General features: G+C 40.5%; 2 protein-coding genes across 6 annotated transcripts in view; one reads left to right on the top strand and one right to left on the bottom strand.

Moving 5' to 3' along the window:
* Zranb1 (zinc finger RANBP2-type containing 1) overlaps window positions 1-13858 on the top strand; it is a 60260-nt gene extending 46402 nt beyond the window's left edge. For both annotated transcript variants that reach the window (XM_052196682.1, XM_052196674.1), the window contains 6 exons: window positions 428-499; window positions 970-1168; window positions 8031-8151; window positions 9088-9217; window positions 9401-9630; window positions 10481-13858. In XM_052196682.1, the coding sequence (XP_052052642.1) occupies window positions 428-499; window positions 970-1168; window positions 8031-8151; window positions 9088-9217; window positions 9401-9630; window positions 10481-10699 (971 nt within the window). In that variant the 3' untranslated portion in view covers window positions 10700-13858. The remainder of the gene's footprint in view (window positions 1-427; window positions 500-969; window positions 1169-8030; window positions 8152-9087; window positions 9218-9400; window positions 9631-10480) is intronic.
* Window positions 13859-14595: 737 nt separating this feature from the next.
* Ctbp2 (C-terminal binding protein 2) overlaps window positions 14596-22396 on the bottom strand; it is a 132100-nt gene continuing 124299 nt past the window's right edge. For all 4 annotated transcript variants that reach the window (XM_052196643.1, XM_052196661.1, XM_052196653.1 and 1 more), the window contains 5 exons: window positions 18752-18966; window positions 18224-18354; window positions 17664-17791; window positions 17053-17170; window positions 14596-15048 (listed from right to left, as the gene is read on the bottom strand). In XM_052196643.1, the coding sequence (XP_052052603.1) occupies window positions 14868-15048; window positions 17053-17170; window positions 17664-17791; window positions 18224-18354; window positions 18752-18966 (773 nt within the window). In that variant the 3' untranslated portion in view covers window positions 14596-14867. The remainder of the gene's footprint in view (window positions 15049-17052; window positions 17171-17663; window positions 17792-18223; window positions 18355-18751; window positions 18967-22396) is intronic.

The raw sequence follows: 22396 nt of genomic DNA, 5'->3' as shown, positions 1-22396 counted from the left end.
TTTTAAGGGTAATGCTTTTTATTACACTAAAGTGCTCTATTAAGTAACCTGAACAGAACATGGGAGGTTTAAGGAATGTTACCAAAGCACTGTGTGTCAGAGTTCCATGGTTCATTAACTTTTATGAAAAAATTCTTAAGTTTGAAAGTAGCAGGTTTGTGCAGAAGCTGCCCATATGAAGAGAAAGAACAAATTAAAATGTATAAGTAATTATTTGTCTACACCTTTTTTATATTAACTTCAAATAAGAATTTTAGTAATGAAACCCAGAAAGGAAACTACATATACATAATCATGTTTCATATAACATTAAATAGAGATATCTGACAACTTCCAGTAGAAAGAGGTTTTTATTAGAGATTAGCATTCCACTTATTAAGTTATTAAACACAAGATCTGCTTTTAAGTCTGATTTTTTTCTGTGCAGATATTGAAGATTTGCCTCCAACAGTTCAAGAAAAATTATTTGATGAGGTGCTTGATAGAGATGTTCAAAAAGGTAAGGAAGGGTGTGATTAACTTTTTATCCAACTGTTTCCATTTTGTATAATGTAGGAAGTGGTTTATAGTTGTCTTGTCTTGTTTTAAATTAAAGATGTAGAGTTATAGTGGTTTCATATGCAAGGTTCTGGATTTGACTCCCAGTCTTAAAACTAACAATGCAGAACAGAAAAGAGGTTCATAGACGCCTGTGATAGAGTAAACAAACACATATTAAATCTTAAAATCCTTTGTTTTCTACAACTTCCTCTAGAATGAATATATTTCTGTGTTAGACATTTTTGGAAAACAAAATTGTAAAGGATTTGGAACTTGAATTATTTTTTACAGAACCACAATATATTTCACTTATTTAGAAAGTTTTCATTAATAAATTACATATAAATATTCTTGTAGGTAATACTTTTAGCCAACTAAATATTTTGTAATTGTATAGAGATGAAAATGTATTATTTAAATTTCTCATAGAGCTAGAGGAAGAATCTCCAATTATAAACTGGTCTTTGGAGTTGGCTACACGTTTGGACAGTAGACTGTATGCACTTTGGAACCGGACTGCCGGAGATTGTTTACTTGACTCAGTACTACAAGCTACCTGGGGCATTTATGACAAAGACTCGGTGCTTCGGAAAGCCCTGCATGACAGCCTGCATGACTGTTCACATTGGTGAGCTGACAGCCTTTCTTGTTTTAGTGTAGAACTGCACTTGCTGGTCAATACCTTACAGTAGTGGGCTACTTTTCTTCTCACATATAATTTTTTTAATGTGTACAGGCATTTTGTCTGCATCTGTGTCTGTGCACATTTTATATGTCTGATACCCAAGGAAGCCAGAAGATTGGATCCCTTGGAGCTGAAGTTACAGGCATTTTGAGCTGTGGAGTGCTAGGAATCAAACTCAGGTCCTCTAGAAGAGCAGCAAGTACTCTAAACTATTGAGCCATCTCAGCCAGGTGTGGTGGTGCTCACCTTTAATCCTAGCACTGAGGAGGCAGAGGCAGGCAAGTCTCTTTGAGTTCTAGACTAGCCTGGTCTACAGAGTGAGTTCTAGGACAGCCAGGGCTACATAGAGAAACCCTGTCTCAAAAAGCAACAACATCAAAAAATCAAACAAATAAAAACTATTGAGCCATTTTCCTAACCCTTCTTACATAAAAATGTTTTAAAGATTTATTTTTAGCACACACACACTTTCTCTCCCTTCTTTTCCCTCTCCTCTCTCCCTCTCTTTTTCCCCTCCCCTCTCCCTCTTCCTTCTCCCCTCTTCGTGTGTGTGTGTGTGTGTGTCTGTGTGTGTGTGTGTGTATGTGTTTGTGTGTGTGTTTGATCACATGCACTCGCTTTGTGGGGATGTGATTGGTTTGGTTTCTGTGATGGCAGTCAGCTCCCCCCACACCTTGTTCTGCCTTGTAAGTTTAATGTGATTGTCCTGTTTAGAGTTATATTCTCTGATGCTGATGAAATTTAGCTGGAATTTTACTGTGGTAAATCTTGTCATCTTACAAATCTTTGAAAAGCAGTTTGGATTAGGACATACTGGTATACTTCTGTAACCCCAACCATGTAACTTGGAATGGAAGCAGCAAGAAGGCTACCTTTTGGCTATGTATAAAGACCCTGTTTCAAATTTTTGCCCCATACAAAACCAGACACATCACCCAAGGCAGACTGGTAGTTTTCCGTTGGTAGTAATTGCCTTTATCTTGCAAGGCTGAAAATAAATTGGGAATTTTAGTAGTTGATTCACTCTTTTCCCTAAATGAGAAAGTTTTATTTTTTTATTCTTTAATTCTTAAGAAACATTTGTGGCTAATGATAGTAACTTTAGGGTTTATTCTATTACTTAAAACTGGCAGTAGGGGGATCTTCTCATATTTATATTTGAACTGTACTGAGTCATTTGAGATTCTGTTAGTCTAGTGCAAGGGTGGGAAGAGGTAGTAAGAGCACATAAATAGCTCTGTAGGAGCATTTTGTTAGAGGTAGAAAACTGGAGATGCTTATATCATTGTGGCATTGCAACAGAACTTTCAGTTGTCTTGATTCTAATGTATAATTCAAGGTGAAGACCTAGAGCTTTTATCTCTGTTATGAGATACCTTTTCTTGGTATTTTAGAGTTCATATAAAAATTATTGAATTGAAAGCAAGGATCATAGAGATATCCTTCTTATATCTTGGGAATAGAGTCAGGCTTAAGAAAATGGGAAGAGATAGAGTGTTACTGTTCTTAATTTGGGGATCAGTGACTAGTTCATTAAACTCAACACATGACTACTACCATGGTAGAATAACAGTGGTGGGCAAACTTGTGTCCTGATCTAGGCTAGGAGGAGGAGCCAACATATCACACTTGTTCCTTTAAAGCTGCTCTTTGCTGGATTGCTAATATGCATAGTTCAAAGTAGCCAGGGAAGGTTCTCTTCTGCCCTGTAAAATCCCTAGTGAGAGCTGAGAAAGCAATGTTCTATTTTGGGAACCTGTATTATTTTTAGTTAGGCTTTTTTTTTTTTTTTTTTAATGTCTAATGTGTTTGTAGCTGTGCAGTTCTGTTGGATACCTGTAATCTGAGCTGGCTGATGCCCTCAAGACTGAATATACAGTATTGTCCTTGCTTTGTTGTTGGGTTTTGTTTGGTTTTGTCTTAATTTCCCTTCCTGTTACTGTGATAAAATAACTTGGTGTTATGGGACACACTTTTCCTGGGGAGATGCAACGCCAGTCTACTTACCTTAGAAAAGGGAGCTCATAACAAATTGAGAAAGAACAACAGATTGTGAACCAGCTTGATGAGCCAGTGAGTTTTATTGGGAGGGGGGATTACTTACAGGAATATATGTGTGAGGGTTTACTTATTGAACCAGAAATGACTCAAAGCCCACCCAGCATGGCGGCACCTTAACAAAAACTGGAAACTTGGAGCATACTACACAGCTCAACAGGTTCTTTCTAGGTGACTCAGATGGTCTGAGCTTCTTCCAGGCAACTGGGCTTGTCTTACTCCTCTCTTATCAGTCTTTACTGTTTATATTCTCTTGGGGAGATGGGGGTCTAATGAGTCTAGTTAGTTGTGGGGACTTTCTGAAGCTATTTTGAATAACTACCTGTCTTACATTCTTCCCTTCAGTATTTGCCTCTCCTTAGAACATCCCATTGTTTCACCTCCCTGTAAACACCTGGCTTTAAATTTCCTTCCAAGTTGAAAAATTATTCACCACAAAGGAAACTGTTATACAATACCCTGAATAAAGCAATTTAAAGATTATTGGGCTCACAATTCTAGATTACAGTCCATTGCTGTGAGAAAGTCAGGGTGGCAGGAACTTGAAGTAATAGGTCATCCATAGCCACGAGCAGTGCAGGCATGCTAGGTCTCAGCTCTCCCACTCCTACACACAGTGGGCAGGTCTTCCCAACCCAGTTAACACAATCAATAGAATTCCATACAGGGTAGCTTAGCCTTGAAGATCCTTCATTGAGTGAGATTCCCCTCCCCCCTCCCAACTCTAGATTGTGTCAGATGGGCATTTAAAACTGACAACTATTTCATTGAAATATCTATCCAGTTTCTCAGTGGAACAGGTTGAGATAACCTGTTGATAAAGGGGAAAAGATCATTAAAGGTCTTTTTGAATAATTCCTATTTATTTGATAGTCATTTTAAATTAGAGTTTTCAGTATAGACTGCTACAAATTCTGTTTCAAGTATAGATGCATATACAGCTATGCCCTCTCTGGATACATACAGTTAACATTGGGCTGCACAAATATTATAATCAAAATACTAAAAAGAAGACTAAGGCTGGGTTTACAATGTTTTCTAAAACAGCTTTATTGAAATACTGTTTGCTCTAAAAAGTGTTTAAAGCATACTGTTCACTGCCTATTACATACAGATGTAACACCCACCACTGCAGCAGAGTTATGGAGCATTTATCACCCCAAAAGAGAACTCATGTCTCTTTTTTAGTTCTTTCTGCTTCTCAAGCCCTAGCTGCAGGGGATTATCTATCTGCTTCCTGTACCTGTATTTTTTTGGACATTTCATGTAAATGGAATCATAAAATATGTGGTCTATGATGGAAGAATATTCTGTAGTATAGACAAATATTTTTATCACCTGTAAACCAATGGAAGGATATTGGGTTTATTTTCATTTTGGCTTTTATAGATAATTCTATTGTGACATGTACAATTCTCTATGGGACAATATATTTTTATTTCAGTAAATAATATATTTGTATAGGTACCTAGGAACGAAATCATTGGATCATAAATCTATATTTAACATTTTAACAAATGGCCAAACTATATTTTACAGTATCTGGACCCTTTTAAATTTCCATCAATGTATTTAAAGTTCACATTTTTTACATCCTCACCAGTACTTATTTGATTGTGGATAACCTTGTGCACATGAAGTTGTATCTTTATTGTTAACCTCATGGATGATGATACTGAATATTTTTTCATGTGCTTATTGTTCATTCATAAATCTTTTTTGTTGAAATACCCCTCTAATTTACCTAGCCTTTTCTACTTACTTGGTTTTTGGTTCTCAGATCAGGGCTTCAGGCATGTGAAGCAAGCATCTACTATTGAACTAGGTCCCAGCATTCTATGATCAATCTTCAACAGTTACTTGGACTATTATAGATAGACTTTCTGTATCAGGTATCTCGTTAGATACATGATCTGTAAGTGTTTTCTTCCATTTGTGGCTTATATTTTCTGGGACAAAGTCATTATTCATTTTAAAATGTAATTATTATTTTGTGTGTATGTGTGGGTATTTTGTCTGCAAGTATGTCTATATACCACATGCATGAAGTACTCCTGGAGGCCAGAAAAAGAACATCGTTTCCCCTGGGACTGGAATTAGAGATTCTATGGGATGCCATGAGGGTGCTGAGGATAGAACTTGGATCTTCTGCAAGAACACCTAATGCTCTTAACCTCTGAGCCTACTCTAGCCCTAAAATCATGGTCATAATGACTGTCACTTATCAGTATTTTTAAGAGCAAACATGCTATTGTAGTCATAGCTAACAATATCTTACATGGTAGGTACTCTCCTTCCACCATGAAGATTGAAGTCAGGTTGTTAGACTTGGTAACAAGTTCTTTTACTTGTAGAACAGTTTTACTGGTCCAGAAATTTCTTGGTTAGTACTTAAAGTTATTTATGAATTCAACAGCTCTAAATTAGCCAGAAATTAAGCAATGACTACAATCAAAACTCAAGGAAGCTAAGAGTTCTCTAAACTACGCATGCTCAAATAATCATACATATGTACTAAGACCAAATTCCTAATCCCTGAAGCTAGTGGGCCCTGAAGCTAGTGGGCACACAAGGACAGTCATACACTCATACTTGAAGTGTAACACAACCGCACACACATATACACACATTTTAAAAGAAATTTTCTAACTATACATCTTCAGTTTGAAATAATGTTTGCTATTTTTCTTATACTTTTTAAACTGTATATTTATTGCCCTTCAAATGTAGTGCTGTGACCACTAACATACTGTGAAAAAGAAATGCTTATATTTTCTTTCAAAAACATGTTATTGTATTAGAGACCCTCTTAAATATTTTGAGGGGGCTGGAGAGATGGCACAGTGGTTAAGAACACTGACAGCTCTTCTGAAGGTCCTGCGTTCAAATCCCAGCAACTACATGGTGGCTCACAACCATCTGTAAAGAGACCTGACACCCTCTTCTGGTGCATCTTTAGACAGCTACAGTGTACTTAGATATAATAAATCTTTAAAAAATATATTTTGAATGTAAAAATACTTAAAACTTGTTTTTATATTTTTTTATTTTTTAAATTTTCGGGGCTAGCTTACAGTTTCAGAGGATCATCATGGTGGAGAGTTTGGCAGCATGCAGGGAGACTTGTTGCTGGCGGAGTTGTGAGTTCTTCATCTTGATACACAGATAGCAGAAGGAGACTGTGTGCCATACTGGGCGTAGCTGGAGCATAGGAGACTTTAGAGCCCCCACTCTAATATATTTCCTCCAACACCTCCTAATAATGCCACTTCTTATGGGACAAGCATTCAAACACGAGTCTGTGGAGGCCATACCTTTTCAAACTACCACAAGCATCATGTTTTTAGAAACTCTGAACTTTTATAAGCTTAGTTTATAAGCTTTATTAAATTACTATAAAGATATGCTTAACTTTTCTCTGCTACAGCTTTCTTGTCTTTTATTTCTTGTCCCTGGATTTAAATGATTAGGGAGATATGATCTTTCAAATTTAAGTGGCTTGTCTTTATTTCAGACAGCTTTGCTGGTTTTTTGTTGTAGAAGACTGCATGACAATTTTGGCAAAATTCTGGTCTTAAACTTTTAAAATTTGACTATACAGTAAGATTTATTTCTGGACCTTCCGATTTATGTGTTAGATTTAGTTCCATGAAATCATTCATTCATTGATTCTAATACTATCACATTGGTAATTTCTTCAAGTGGTCTTTCTGGTCCATGAAGTTCTAATTAGAATTCTAGCTGGTCACCTTGGCTGGTATGGAACTTGGAGGTCTCCTGTCTCAGCCCTTATAAACCAGGATCACAGGTGTATACTGCCATACCTAGTCTTTATTTCTAATTGTATACCTAATACAAACTTATTTTGAGTTGTTTGCCTAAATTATATGAAGACATCTTAAAAGGTATTAAATATAAATAAGGAATTGTTTTTTTAGTTAAAGTAACTTTTTTTTAGATTATCAAATAATCATGAGACTTTATTAATGTTTGTTTTGGCCTTTTGATGTGAGGGAGGCCTTAAATAGCCCAAACCAGCTTAAACTTTTCTACATTCTTGAGCTCCTGATGTTGGGGTTACAAATGTGTCTAGGACCCAGGTGATCTTGAACACATCTTAAGAACATGATGGAATGTTTCAGAGGCATTGTATTTACACAGTGATACAACATTGGAGAAATATGGCATTTTTGTGTCTTATACCTCAAATGACATTTAGACTACCTTCTTTGTTTTTGCATCAGTCTCACTGCATAGCCTAGGCTGACTCATATTCTGTAGTACTGAGATTATCGGTGTAGGGTACCATGGCTGACTCTAGTGGTTTAAGTTTATTGACTCAATATAGATACTATTAAATAACAATAAAACTGTTTGTTTTTCCATTCTTTTAGAGTTAAATAGGTAGTGAATTTGATTCTGGTTAGAGATATGCTAAAAGATGTCTTTTTTGGTTTTTTTTTTTTTTTTTTTTTTTCCTTCAAGACAGGGTTTCTCTGTGTAGTCCTGACTGTGCTGGAACTTTGTAGACCAGGCTGGTTTCGAACTCAGAAATCCGCCTGCCTCTGCCTCCCAAGTGCTGGGATTAAAGGTGTGCACCACCAATGCCTGGCTAAAAGATGTCTGTTAACAGAATGTAGGCATTAATTTCCTGACAGAAATTGCCAAAAAACTATACATTTGGAGAAGTCAATATACTGCAGGGTTGAAGCTACTACTTACAATTTTGTTTGCTTTTGCTTGCTAGGTTTTACACACGCTGGAAAGACTGGGAATCATGGTATTCCCAGAGCTTTGGTTTACATTTTTCACTGAGGGAAGAACAATGGCAAGAAGACTGGGCATTTATACTCTCTCTAGCTAGTCAGGTAAGACTGCATCAAGCTTTTTGGGTTTTGGTTTTGTTTGAAAGAGAGGGGGTAATCCACATACTCTTGAGTTCTTCAGACTGATCAGACCATGCTGAAAGCAACTACCTTGCTGGTAATCAACTTTGGTTCTAACAAACAGTAGTCAATACTCCATGACTACTCCATGTAGAACTCTGCTGCATAATTAAGGCCAACTGCCATCAAAAACAAGTTCTCATTCTTAGTATCAGACGGGTTATGCCATTTTACCTCCATTAACTTATTGTTGGATTCAAGCTCACACTGGAGGTAATTAAAGGATGGAACTGAACTGTCAGGCTTGGTTAGAAATTGACATTCTTTAGATTGTCCCCTCATGACTGCATTCATGTGTTATAGGTTAAGAGAAAAAGCAAGCACAGTCTAGCATACTTTGAACCAATGGCCATTTGTCTAACCAGGTTCTTTGAACCCTGATATAGGAAGTTCCTTTTGTTTTGTTTGTAGTTAAATTGTGAAACAGTGTACCCTGTGGCCATGTGATTAGAGTAGCTATAATTAGAGGGTGGACTCCAACTGGTCAATATTGCCTTTTAACTTTACACAGTAAAGCTGTTTTCAGAACTTTGTCACTTTATGAAGTGTTCCTTGCTTTCTGAACCCGTTTCCTGAGATTGGAGAGTAAATGCTAACATTGGATAGCAAGGGATACCTCAAAATCATTGTCTAAATCTGTTCTGTTCATGAGTTTGGCTTTGAACACAATACTCAGACACCAGAGATTTTTATTTTAATTCCATTGGACTTTGCCATCTGGTGAGTCAGTGTCTTTAATTAGACAAGGCTTTCTTCTTGGAAGTGGATTGAAAGAGTACTCTGACGATAGTATTTTTTACACAGCAGATTTTGAGACTGGTAATAAATGTTATCTTTTCTTTTTGTGTGTGTGTACAGCCTGGAGCAAGTTTGGAACAGACACACATTTTTGTACTTGCACATATTCTTAGACGACCAATTATAGTTTATGGAGTAAAATATTATAAGAGTTTCCGGGGAGAAACTTTAGGATATACTCGGTTTCAAGGTAAGCCATTACTTAAGAATATTCTAGCAGTTTTGTTTACTATGATTATATAGCTGTGGCTTCAAGGGGGGAAATATATGGGAATGGTCAGAGCACCTTCTGTATTTCAGGAGGTAGAACAGTGGGTGTGGGGGTTGGGGAGTTGGATAGGCACTTGCTCCTTGTGCTCTTTCTTTATTCCAGGAGTTTATCTGCCTTTGTTGTGGGAACAGAGTTTTTGTTGGAAAAGTCCAATTGCTCTGGGATATACAAGGGGCCATTTCTCTGCTTTGGTTGCCATGGAGAATGATGGGTATGGCAACCGAGGTGCTGGTGCTAATCTGAACACTGATGATGATGTCACCATCACATTTTTGCCTCTGGTTGACAGTGAAAGGAAGCTCCTCCATGTGCATTTCCTTTCTGCTCAGGAGGTAAGTAGCATGTTATCCTGTTACCTGAGGCAGTGGCCTTATATCAGGAACCAACCGCGTGTGCCTTCCTGAAGTTATTACATCAGCTGTGCACTGTAAGAAACTGATGATTTCTGTAAGCACTAGAGTATTTTGACTTGGGCTTAACTAGAAAGCTGTTAGTAGTTTTGTCAGTTTTGTCTTACGTTTTTCTTTTGAAAGTTGTCCCCCCACATCTCCAGTGTAGACAAGACTGGCCTTGAATTTCAGCCCCTCTATCTGGGGTTAAAGGCCTGCTTGTGTTACGGCTCCAGGCTAGAGAATTTTAAGATATTCTAAGGGGAGTGAGTTGAGAGAACATGGGCAAGGAGCTGAGGGTACTTATAAACCCATTAGGGAATGACAGCGGTATAGACCAGCCAGAGAGATAGTGAAGATGTAAAAAGAATACCCAGAAAGCCCATGTTCTAGAAAATTATTGGCTATTTATTATGTATTCTAGTAATTCCCATAAACACTCACAAGCACAGTATCAAAAGAATTCATAGACCGTAACTTGTGCAATTCAGTCCATATGTAAACTTACCTTGTCATGTATGAAGTTGATACCTTTCTTGGTATTTTTCTGAGGGCATGTCAAATTACCTTCTAGGGTGTTCTCTTAGACCCTTTTGTGAAGAGGGTTGTTGACTCATTTAATTTCAACACAAAAACCTTCTGGGTTTTAATGATAAAACTGAGAAAAGGTTGCAGTTGGGGTGGAAACAGTTGTTTGCTTTTGCTTTTTCATTATTACAGGAGCTGCTGGTTATTCCTGCCAAGTGTCTAACATACTTACTATGTTTGCCTTTTCCTCATGTTTCTCTAAAAGCTAGGTAATGAGGAGCAGCAAGAGAAACTGCTCAGAGAGTGGCTGGACTGCTGTGTGACTGAAGGGGGAGTTCTAGTGGCCATGCAGAAAAGCTCTCGGCGGAGAAACCACCCCTTGGTCACACAAATGGTAGAGAAATGGCTTGACCGCTACAGACAGATCCGGCCTTGTACATCCCTGTCTGATGGAGAGGAAGATGAGGATGATGAGGATGAATGAAAACAAACACCTAGGAGAAAGAAAGACCAAGGCATCAGGTCCGAGGTGGCCCCAAACTTAGTGTGGTATCCTAAGCAGAATATGCAGCATGGAGTGAGCCATACCCTGCCGGATCTGCTCCCAAGTTATCTTCCTGTTCCACACTCACTGAGGAGAATTGAGTGCATCTGCATGAGGAGATGGAGAACTTTGGTTGAACTACAGTTTGTAAAAAAGGAAAAAAAAAAAAAAAAGAAAAAAGAAAAAAATAACCTAATTTTATTGACAGAACTTTTATTTCTTTCAAATTGTAAATCTGTCTATGAATGTAACGCATGTGGTTGTTTAAGAAGTTGTGTACTAGGAAAAGTGCACCAGCATCTTCTTGTTACTGAGACCATTTCCCAGCATGGGCACTCACAAAAAGCACACAGCAGACAAACCATTGACATACTCTCATTAGCACCTGACATCCTGCTCCCACCATACAAGACCCATTTCCCGTTGTTTCAGAGATTCAGAAACTTTGTACAAACTATCCACGGCAAGATAAAAATAAACAAGCCTTTATTTTATTAATAATTTAGTTCCTGTTGTGCCCAATAAAATTAAAAAAAAAAAAATCAAACCCTTAGGAACAAACTACAAGAAAAACTAGCAAGTTTTTGGAGTGAACTTAACATAAACATTGTCTCTTGTTTTTGAAGAGGGTTTTAGTTTCTGTTGTTCTCAAGTTTTCTGATTTGCCCCTTTCATTATTTAGATATTTATTTGTTTGGAGGAGTGCCCTGTAAGGGGGTTCTTACTCAACTCTGGGCAGGTGCATTTGTGCACTTATACCTGGGATGGATGGAAAGGGAGCAGGCTCACTCGTCACTGGGTGGGTTACGGGACAGTCACTTGGACTCACCCTGTTCTGTTCCCAGGCGGCCATGCAGACAGTCTTCAGATTCTTCCTGTCTTTGTCACCTCTGCTCTAAGCAGATCCTGTATTAAGGGCATGCCTTTGCTTAGGCTGATTGGGAATACAGTTCAGTACAGAATAAAGATTTTTTAAATGCAGAAAGGTGGTCAATGCATTGTATGATCAGTCTCTGTGTAGTCTGAGAGTTTTTGCATGTTGGTTAGTTGTAGTCATTATTTAAAGTTAAAACCATACTTTTGAAAAAAATTTTATGGAGAGTATTAATTGACCACTTCGGGCATATTTGAGTACTGGGTACACATTTCTGACCTCCTCAGGCATACAACACGTGTCCTGATAAGTACTTAGACTGATGTGGCAAGCAGTTCCAAGTAGCAAATACACACATTTCCCCCTTTCCTCCCCTTTAATGAAAAGGCTGTGAAACCTTTAAAATCTTGTTTTTCTGATGAGATGGTATTGAAGTGTACACAACTTTTAAGTTTGCTGGAATACTAAAAAGAAAAAAATACCTATGAGCTGTTATTGTCTTTAGTTCTCTTTCTTGTGAACACTTGGTAAAAAGGTGTTCCCAGGATGAAAGATCATTTATGCTGCATGCTAGAAACAGAAAGTAATTTTCACAGAGGTAACTCCATATAAATGAATTGTGGTAACAATACTGGTAAATGTTACTGTTCCAGTAGTTAATGTTTTTCTACAAATTGACGATTTTCATTTTGGTCAGTGAATGATAACCGAGTCAATAGAAGGCTGTCATTCTAAGTACTTAGCAGTCATAGCATCTAGAATAGCTGATCTCCATGTGTAGAGTTGATTTTTTTTCAGGAGGCAGAGATCCAGTTAAGCAAAACCTTCCTCCCAAATAAGCCACAAAGACCTGAGAGGGAAAAACTGGTCTCTGAGTGCATCTGTGTTGTACCCAAACCTGGCGGTACAGTCAGGCTCAGGGCTGAGCCTTGTTCTGCATATTGTGTTTCTTGAGTTTCCCCCAGGTCCCTCTGTGTTTGTTTGTTTATTTATTTATTTAGTTTATTTATTTATTTATGATCAGTACCCATTCTTCCCTGTGGTAAAAAATTAAAGATGGCTCTATTTCTTGGACTCCTAAGACAGGAATGGGACTTTCATTCTCTAGCAGACTGCTGGCTGTGAAAAGGCCAACAACACCTTTGGGAAATCAGTGCTATGTTAAGCTCTTGAACCAAACCAACAGCCATAATTATTGTCCCAAGAAAATGTAATGCTGTCCTTTGTCAAAGATTATACATGGCTGAGTGGCAGGTGTAGGTATCTTTAGATAGACTGGACAGTAATACTTTTATAACTATGTGGACTTTATGGTTCTTTTTCTAGGGTGAAACCAGTACTTTGTTTTTATCCTGATGTTGTCATTCTTTGGAGTCAGTTTATATATAATCCTTCTAAAGGACTGTTTGAGCAACCACGATATAATTAAACAAAACCTAGGCACACCATGGATTCAGATCTGACTTTGTCTCATAGGTTTACTATGCTAGACATAGCAAATGTTAAGTAAAATACTGCTGTGTAGATGGTCGGGGCCTCGTTTTCAGTCACTGACAAGATCTGTGTTTGTGACGGTGGCATTCTCCATGTGAATTTATTTATAGGGCAGTTAAGGTAGAGTACCCTCCTGAAAGAAGGCAGCCAGGCCAGGCAGGCTTCTACTGTAGTACTTCATGTTCCCTTGAACCTTGGAATTAATTCTGAGATTTAAAAGCATTGAAAGCTACTTTAGAAGGTAAGTAGAAGTTTTCAGTCTGTGGTCACTTTATAAATATTAGCTTAGGTTATCCCCCTCCCCTCTCCCCCAACCAAAAAGAGTTCACATCCTACATTTGGGCATATTAAAATCAAAATTCTAAAAATTAACCAGTTTCTGGAATTGACTTCACTCCAAAGCACTGCCTCATTTTCAGGATATCCTGTCTTATTTGGACTTCTGTGAGATCAGACACTGTCACCACAAGAGTTGGAAACTGACTGACAGTGTGATGACATCTCAAGAGCTAGCTTTTACATAGGTGAGATGTACTTAAATGTCAGAACTTAAAAGAAATTTTAATTACTTTTTATTGAAAACTGCACTGAATGCTAAAATGTCCACCTTTACAATAAACAAATACAGTAACGATAACTCACACTAAAACAAAACATACTTCTGATAGCCATTATTTTTCTGTTTGGGACAGTTTAAAGTTTTTTTTTTTTTTTTTTTTTTTTTTTTTTTTGTGTCACAAAAACAGGAATGTACCTATACAAAGGCTCAAAATAGGCCATCTTTAAAAACAAAAAGGCAATGATTCACAAAGACTATGAATAGAACATGTAACTAGCTGATACAAATCTAATAGGATTTGTTAAAATCAGTCACATCTAATAGCACATCTGAAGTGTTCTTGTATAAAATATCACGTGAAGAAAAGAATTTATCAATGTCTAAAAAAGTGGGTTTGTTCATAGACAATCTGACAAGTTACCATAAAAAGTGTTTCCTGAGACATAAGGAAATGCAACATTATTCTTCTTGAACCCTTCTCGTCCAAGACTTTCCACTCAATAAAATAGCTGAGGATCTGAAACTGAGAAAATATATTTGAGTACAAACAGCTTGTGAAACTTAATACTTTTTTCTTTTGTTCTTTTCCTTTTTTTTGTTTTTTTTTGTTGTTTTTTTTTGTTTGTTTGTTTTGTATCAGAGGGTTTTACTGAACTCACAACCGACTTTGCTGCTCAGATGTGAAACCTTCTGTATAGGAGCTTTTACTTCTTCAATCCTGTGCGTGGAGATGTCTACACAGGCAAACAATGTTCTCCCCATCTTGTCCTATCAGCAAAGAGGCACCAGCCCCTGGAGACCAAAGGGACTAGTCTTGATGGGGATTTCCTCTCAACTTTTTATTGATATTCGGAGCTCTTGATGCAACATTCTAGAGCAAGCTGCGCAGGACCTGCTGTGCCCAGGGGATTGATAAAGGAAAAGCTCTATTTATTCTTTGTGATTTGATGCACAGATGAAAAACTTAACACACAATAACAGAAGTTGGTCGTTAATAATCACGTCCTAGTCTTTCCACACCTCTGGAAGCGGATACCATCTTCAGTTTTCTAGCTTTTGTAGCTTTAACACTGCAGTATCAGTGATGTCCAGGATCAGTTTAAAAGACCATCAAATTCATCCGTTTTCTATTGTCTCTTGGTCCCAAGTTTATCTGAATGATTACCTTCAGGCATTCTCTGCTATTGCTCGTTGGGGTGCTCTCGATTGTCCCCGTGTTTTGTGGGCTGGTTGGGGGAGGGAGCTTGGGATGGATGTGCCACTGTGGGGAGGTTGTGAGTCACAGGGATGCCTCCGGGGATGATCCCTTCCATAGCTGGAGGAAGCCCTCCCGCAGCCACACCTACAATGCCTGGTGGGTACCTGAGGAACACACAAGACAGTAAGTTCAGGTTACATTTGCAAAATTCATGGGCTTTCCCCACTTCTCATCAGACAAGAAAGTTTGTTATCCTTAACCCCAAAGCACACTGGACCAGTTAAGCTCAGGTAAAGTGACTTTCATCACAAAGTACTTAAAGTGGCTATTAAGCTTGTTTTCTTAAGTTTTCATGTTCAAATATTTTTTTATCATTTACTATTATATCTATGTACACCGTTGCTGTCTTCAGACACCTTTTTTACAGATGGTTGTGAGCCACCATGTGATTATTGGGATTTGAACTCATGACCTTCAGAAGAGCATTCGGTACTCTTACCCACTGAGCCATTTCTCCAACCCGTCATGTTCAAATCTTAATCTTTAATATACTAAAGAATGGAAATTTGGGGTAAGTGGGAGAATGGGGAACTCACAGGGTCCTCTAAAGGACATAGTCATGTCTTGGCCTGGGACTTTTGCTTCCAGACTGAGGAATGGACTTGTGGTTCATTAGCCACTTAAGTAAGCCACTCAACCTGTGACAGCTGAACTCACTAGGGAGACAGTGATCCCTCCCCTCTAGGCTAGTTAGTCCTATGTTCCCAGGAGAGGATGGTCCTATGCCTTTCTCTGTATGTGGAGATATGCATTAAGCACTGGTTCTTAGACATAATGTAACTCAACATAATAACTCATTTAGTATGAGAGTTACTAAACCCTTTGTAACTGAGGCAGCAAGGATGACATCTCACACTGTGGATGCCAACCTGGCCCCAGCACCTCTCAGTGCCATTCATTTTAAGAGTCTTCCAAGCTCTGATCCCTTGCAGTCCTATGGAATGTTCTAGAGAGCCAAAGAGTTGAAGCTTTGGGGGCTTTTAAGGTGGGCACTAACATGAATGAACAGAGGATTGTGATGCTTTAATGTGCACAAGTATGTCTGAGGACAGACGAGGTAAGATTGGCCCTGCCTGGTGGCTCACCAGAACTCAAGGTGACCTACTTACTATTCAAGGCAGGGGCTCATGAGGGTTTTCATGACTTTGAGGCTAACTTGAACTAGAGTAGGGCTGCCATATTTTTTTTTTTAAAGATATGTAAGTACACTATAGCTGTCTTCAGACACTCAGATGGTTGTGAGCCACCAAGTGGTTGCTAGGATTTGAACCTTCGAAGAACAGTGCTCTTAACTGCTGAGCTATCCAGCCCCAGGGCTGTGTCATAAAAGAACCAAAGAATCTCAAATAACAAAGATAAGACTGGGTGAAATATAAGAGCCATGTGATCCAGAAGCAAGTGCACAGCTTCTTCATAGCTTTCACATATAAACTAAACCCAGTCTTACCCTTCCAACTTGTTCAAGCACCATTGTCATGTCAGAAATACACTCATCAGTAAAGGATGATTTGGCCCACATGGTAAGTATTCAGAGAGCCAAGGGATACCTTTTTAAAAGACAGCTTCTTTCTCCTTTATAAACAGTGGAATTGAATAATGTCCCTAGAAACCAGCAATGATGGAGGTGGGTCATGACAACCCCTACAAATGACACTGCTGCTTCCTTTTAAGTGTATTTTTTCTGAACAGAAAAGTCAAACCAGAAAATGCTGATCTCAGAGGCAGTCTGCAGTGGCCTCCCATGGAGGTCGTTCTACCTGGAGTTATTACCTTAAACTTGAGGTGGCTACTATGGAGCCCTTGTCAGCATCTCCCATATTCTGCACAGAATTAGCTGGATTGGTCATGGGCTATATATACAACACATATAAAGGAAGTGCACAGGTTTAAAGCCAGCTTGGGCATATACTGTCTCAAAAATCAACAGCTCTTCACCCTAACACCTTGGAAAAAGTGATTTACCCTGGGGATTTTAGGAATTGAAAATAGAATACAAAAGATGGCAAAATGGCCAATTTTAAGGGCCAAGGTTATATCAACTACCCAGGCCTGGGCTTTTCTTGCCTCCTTGCCTGTCATGATGTTGTCCAGATAACTTCAGTTCTCACCTGTATGTGGCACCATTGAGCTCTGGATGAATTGCTTGCTGGTCAATGACTGACCAAGGAGCTGAAGTCACGAAGAATTCTTTGTTGACACAGTTTCGTAAGCTTTCTGGGATGCGACCTAAAGTAAGAGGGTTGTAATTAATCATACTTATTATTTTTGAAGCATGTGCTTAGTGTATGTGCACCATGGCACATGCCTGGTAGTCAGAGGACACCTCCTTTATGTGGGTTCTTATGATTGAACCTAATTAGGGTGGGAAGCAGGTTCCTTTAGCAGTTTGAGCCAAATGTTTATTTAAGGTCACAGAACTTTCCTATTATACATAGTGGCTTCTGCCTGTGCCCCTAAGAAAGTGGTCTTCTAGCCTTTAATCCTGGGATGCAGAGGCAGGTGGATTTCTGAGTTTCTGGCCAGCCTGGTTTACAGAGTGAGTTCCAGGACAGCCAGGGCTATACAGAGAAACCCTGTCTCGAAAAAACCAAAAATCTTCTTGCCTGTCTTCAGCTCCCATCTCTCTGGTGATTGAAGTACAGGATTCCTTGAAATCTAGTTCAGAGTTCATATAACCAGTCAAATACAAAAAGTCACATGTTGGGTGTTGGGGGCTCACCTGTGATTGCTCGGCGGATCTCAGTGGCAGCTGCTTCCCTCATCTCTAGTGATGCTTGTTCACTGTACCAGGCTGTGTGTGGTGTGCAGATGAGATTTGGAGCATCCTTCAATGGGCCTTGAGCGAAGCTGGGTGAGTGGAAAATAGTAAGTGTAAGTTTAATACAATTACTACTGATATGGGAGGCCTTGAGGCCATGTGAGACAGTAGCTGTGTGTGTTAGCAGAGAGCAGGGAAGCCCTATGTCAGATTTTATTAGGGTACTGGGGAACAAGTGACCACAGCTATAGGAACAGGTGTGCCAGAGAGAGAAAAAAAAGCCAGTCAGGAGATCCTTCCAGCCTGAATGAATACTCCAGGGTCTACAGATCAAAAAGACACCACCATCTTGCTTTTTTGCCTCTGCTCTCTCTAATGTCCTTTGGGGATCTTTTTATAGTACTGCAGAGTCCTTAGAACAAAACAGTGACTCTCAAATTCCAAGTGTCAGATCAGATGTGGAACTGGTGTTCCACCCCCACCCAGTAGGAAGCTAGAAGCATACCCAGCTTCACACATACCTGAAGGGCTCAGACTCGTGCACATCCAGAGCAGCTCCTCGTATCCTGCCCTCTTTGAGGGCCTGAGCTAAGGCTTTCTCATCCACTAGGCCACCTCGGGCTGCATTCACAAGGAATGCTCCTTGCCTCATCTGCAGAAGGAAAGAGAAGCTGGCTATATCTCATTATAGTAGCAGGAGGAACCTCTAGAACAGAAGCTTACAAGGCAAAGTCGCGCAAGCTAGGAGCTCTGTGGGTCTGGTGTTTCTCCACTATAGGCAGCACTTCAGTGGAAGAGGTTGGGAAGTTTTGATCATAAAAGCAGGCCAAGAGTATTTTCCTTCTTGACAGGGCCACAAGGCACAAAAGGCTGGAGCTGTGCTAGTCAAGTCACTTGTCTGCCTGAACAGATGGATGGAAGCCAGCAGGGTCCTAACCCCTATTACTGATTTGTCCCAGGGACACTTCCCTGCAGTCTGCTGTGCACTTGGCAGGTGCTGCTAAACTCTGCAGTGAAGCTAAGTCTGAGCACATCTGCTTCCAAATTACCTGCTTGATAGTGAAGTCATTGATGAGGTGGTGGTTGTGCTCGTTCAGATTGCAGTGCAAGGAGACACAGTCGCTCTGATACAGCAAGTCCTGCAGGGTGTAGACCCTTTGCACGCCCAGAGACCGCTCTATCCCATCCTGTAAGTAGGGGTCATAAAATATGACGCTGAATCCAAAGGCCTTGGCTCGAACTGCAACTGCCTGCCCCGTGCGACCTGTGCAGAGACAGAATGTTCAGGTGAGTAAGGCCTGCAGATCTTGTATGCTGTCCCCTTTACCCCATGATGGACTAGAGATTATCATCTTTGCTGGGAAGTGCTACTAAGTTACCATGCCAAAGCACAATGTGTCTCCTCAGACTGTCATGATGTTTCTATCAGCCATAGGCTTAAAAAAAAAAAAGATTTTAAATTATGTGGGTCTGTGCATGTAAGTACAGATACCCAGAGGCCAGAGGAGGGCATCTGTGCTGGCTAGTCTTATGTCAAGTTGACATAAGCTATAGTTATATGAAAGTTATTTCTCAACCAAGAAAATGTCTCCCCAGAGCTGGCGTTACACAGAGATGTAAATTGCCCACTACGGATGCTGGAAACAGCATACACTAGTAGCTGATGATGAGCCACTTCCAACCACAAAGGATTCTTTTAAATAATTATTTATCATGGGCACTTTCAAACTAATACCCATTTAGAACCTAATGGATGTCACACGTCCTTTCCTCCGTTCCAGACGTCACCAGTATGCTTCCCTGGCCTGTTCTCTCACTTTTGTTTGTGTGGCAGGTTTAAGTGTCACTAGCATTCCTGGTTGTTCAGTATGTGAACATCAATCATGTTTCCACCCTAACCTCTGTTGGATTTGTCTCTCAGAGGGGTACGATGGTCAAAGCACCACTGCCCCTAAAGCTTGATAGATACCGAAGTGTAGTTCTAGCACATAGTCTAGGGTACTCCAAATATAAAGGGTAACAGATAGGGGGCTACAAAAGCCCTCTGAACTCCACAATGGTCATCCTTTGTTCAAACCCACAGTTTCCCCTTGACAGCACTTCCTGTTTCACCAGTGTTTAGCTTGAAAATGATGGTTTGACTGGATTTCAACTAGGCAGACTACAAAGTACACCTTATCTAAAACCCTATTCAACAGAGGCATACTACTGTATGCTTTTAATTCTAGCACTCTGTAAGCAGAGGCAGGTGGATCTCTATGAGTTTGAGGCCAGACTGATCTACAGAGTGAGTTCAAGATAGAGCTAGCTATAAAGTGACAGACCTTGTCTCAGAAGACAATGAAAAAACACACAATAACAAGACCACCCAACCAGCCCCACCCCCAAACAACAAGACTATTCTAATATGCGAGCAGTCAGTGTTGATGGCTCAGTGGGTAAAGTCCTGGCTGCTAAGTCTGACAATGAACCCACATGGTCGAAAGGGAACCAATTCTGCTGTTCTTTGACCTGCACGCACACTCTGGCAAGTGTTCGCTCACATACAGACCCATATAAAGTGTTTCTGAAAATGAGAACAGAAAGGATGATGCAGATTTCCCAACAGTCAGCAGCTGATGGTTAATCTGGTTGGTAGCATCCCACCGCCCCTCCCGGCCGCTAGTGAAGGACTAATAAGGTCACTCTGACAGAGAGGGACAGCTGCAGTGCTAACGTCATCTTCCTTGGAGGACACAGCTGACCAGGAGCTGGACTGCCACACTGCAGTGCTTGGCAAAGGAGCAAGCAGGACTGGACAGTGGAAGGTGGCAGGAAGTGTGACAGAGACAGGGAGGGACTCAGTGACATCCTTGAAACATGGGCTGGAGGACCCCACCTTGTAGTCCATGCCTAAGAGGATAACGATTTCTTCTCCTAACTGGGTGCTCGGCCTCTTGCACTGTGGCCTTTGTAGGTCCAGTACCTCAGGAAGTGGCAGGAGCCCAGATCACCAAGACAGATCTTAAACACCCTGTATTGGTAGTGCAATTCTCAGTGGAGGTGTGTCTCATCGACTCTACTATGACCCAGAGAGCTTCTGTCTAAAGCACTGTCAAAAATCACAGTCCCTATAGATGAAAATCTAAGGGCACAGGCCACGTTAAGTCAAAACCCTTTTATTTGGCAGTACACACACAGGCAAGTGTAGACCCTAAAGAAAGGTAAGGCACATTAAAAAAAAAAACAAAAAAAAAACTAAAACTTTGTGTGCCCAATTAAAAACAAAACCAAATCCCAATAGGCAAATTACCTAGACAATTTTTATAAATATGGTAGGCAGCCCGAGAGACCTCTGCTCAGTTCTGTTGCCGGTTCACTTGGGGCTCTCCTATTGCTTTTCAGCAGAGCTAAGAGGAAGCCCTTGAGTCCCCAATACCTTTGCTGCTGCTCTAATGGGAAGCCAGCACATAGCCTTTTTCTAATCTGTCTAATACTCTCTCCACTATAGCTCTGTGGTTCATGGAGAGTCAGATCTGTGCAGAGCGCTAGGGAGACTGAAGCAGCCATGAATGTAGAGGAGCTAGCAAGGGAGCTTAGGAAAGCTGAAAGACAGTGCCCATGTGATGGGGTATCTGAAGGCCCTAGAGCTTCCCACCAGTTGGCTGGCTGCTCAGAGCTGCCCACAGGCTCTACGGCCTCACCAGAGACCATCCCAAGTCACAAGAAGGGCTTCCAAAACGGGGTGAGCACTTCAGTGTCACAGGAAGCACATGGGGATATCATATCAGCAGAGGGTGCTGCACCGTTCACCCACGGTACCTGCATTTCTGAAGCCCTGTGAAACATCCCAGAGCCTACCCCAGCATCTGATCACTTAAACTCAGACCCTGACTTCTCCAGAGGCCAGGGAGCCATCCCCTGGAGAAAGAGGAGTGACCCTGGAGCCAAACAGCAAACTGTCCCTCTTTACAAGCTGTCTCTCAGAAGCCTTGACCCTCAACTACCTCTGAGCTAAAGGTGATGATTTCTAATCGGAAGCTAATCGGAAATGATTTCTGGAAGCCAGAATTGAACAGAAGAATTGGAAGCCATGTGGTTCTCATGCTGGTCTTGAGTCTCAAGAGGTAGCAACCATTGTATCCTTTTCTGCCACCTCTAGTTACAGACCCAGAAATGGAGGCAGTGAAGCCAAATAATTCCCTGCTTGTTACAGAGTAGGTGAGCGGTGGCAACCAGCTAGGGGGCCTATTCCAGCCCACGTGTGGATAACAGCAAGGCACTGGTCTGCTTCCCATCCCTGTTCAAGCTCTCCTTGGTCCCCCCTGTCGCACTTGCAGATAATGCCAGGGCCTCCACACAACTATCTCCATGGCAACAACCAGGTCCAGAAAGATCATGCCTTGTCCCATTCTCACAAGAGATTTTCAAGACCATGGCCTGGCATTACCCTCAGGCTTGAATCTTTAAGTGGTTTCATGTTACTGCTGTGGGGTGCCATCTGCAATCAGTAGCCTTCAGGACCCATGGGCCCAGGTTGCTATACAAGCAGAAGCCAACCCATTACCCTCTGCCCCAGGGAGATTTACCAAGCACACCCCTTTTCCAGTGACAGCAGAGGGTGTACTCCTGCTGTGTCCCTGACCAGCAAAACAGAAACATTCTTGTAGAACAGGCTCAGATCTTATCTCTGAGCAAGCTGACCCTTGACCTCC

The sequence above is a fragment of the Apodemus sylvaticus genome, chromosome 1, assembly GCF_947179515.1.
Source record: "Apodemus sylvaticus chromosome 1, mApoSyl1.1, whole genome shotgun sequence".
NCBI classification, from domain to species: domain Eukaryota; kingdom Metazoa; phylum Chordata; class Mammalia; order Rodentia; family Muridae; genus Apodemus; species Apodemus sylvaticus.
This window is presented reverse-complemented; position numbering and strand designations above follow the sequence as displayed.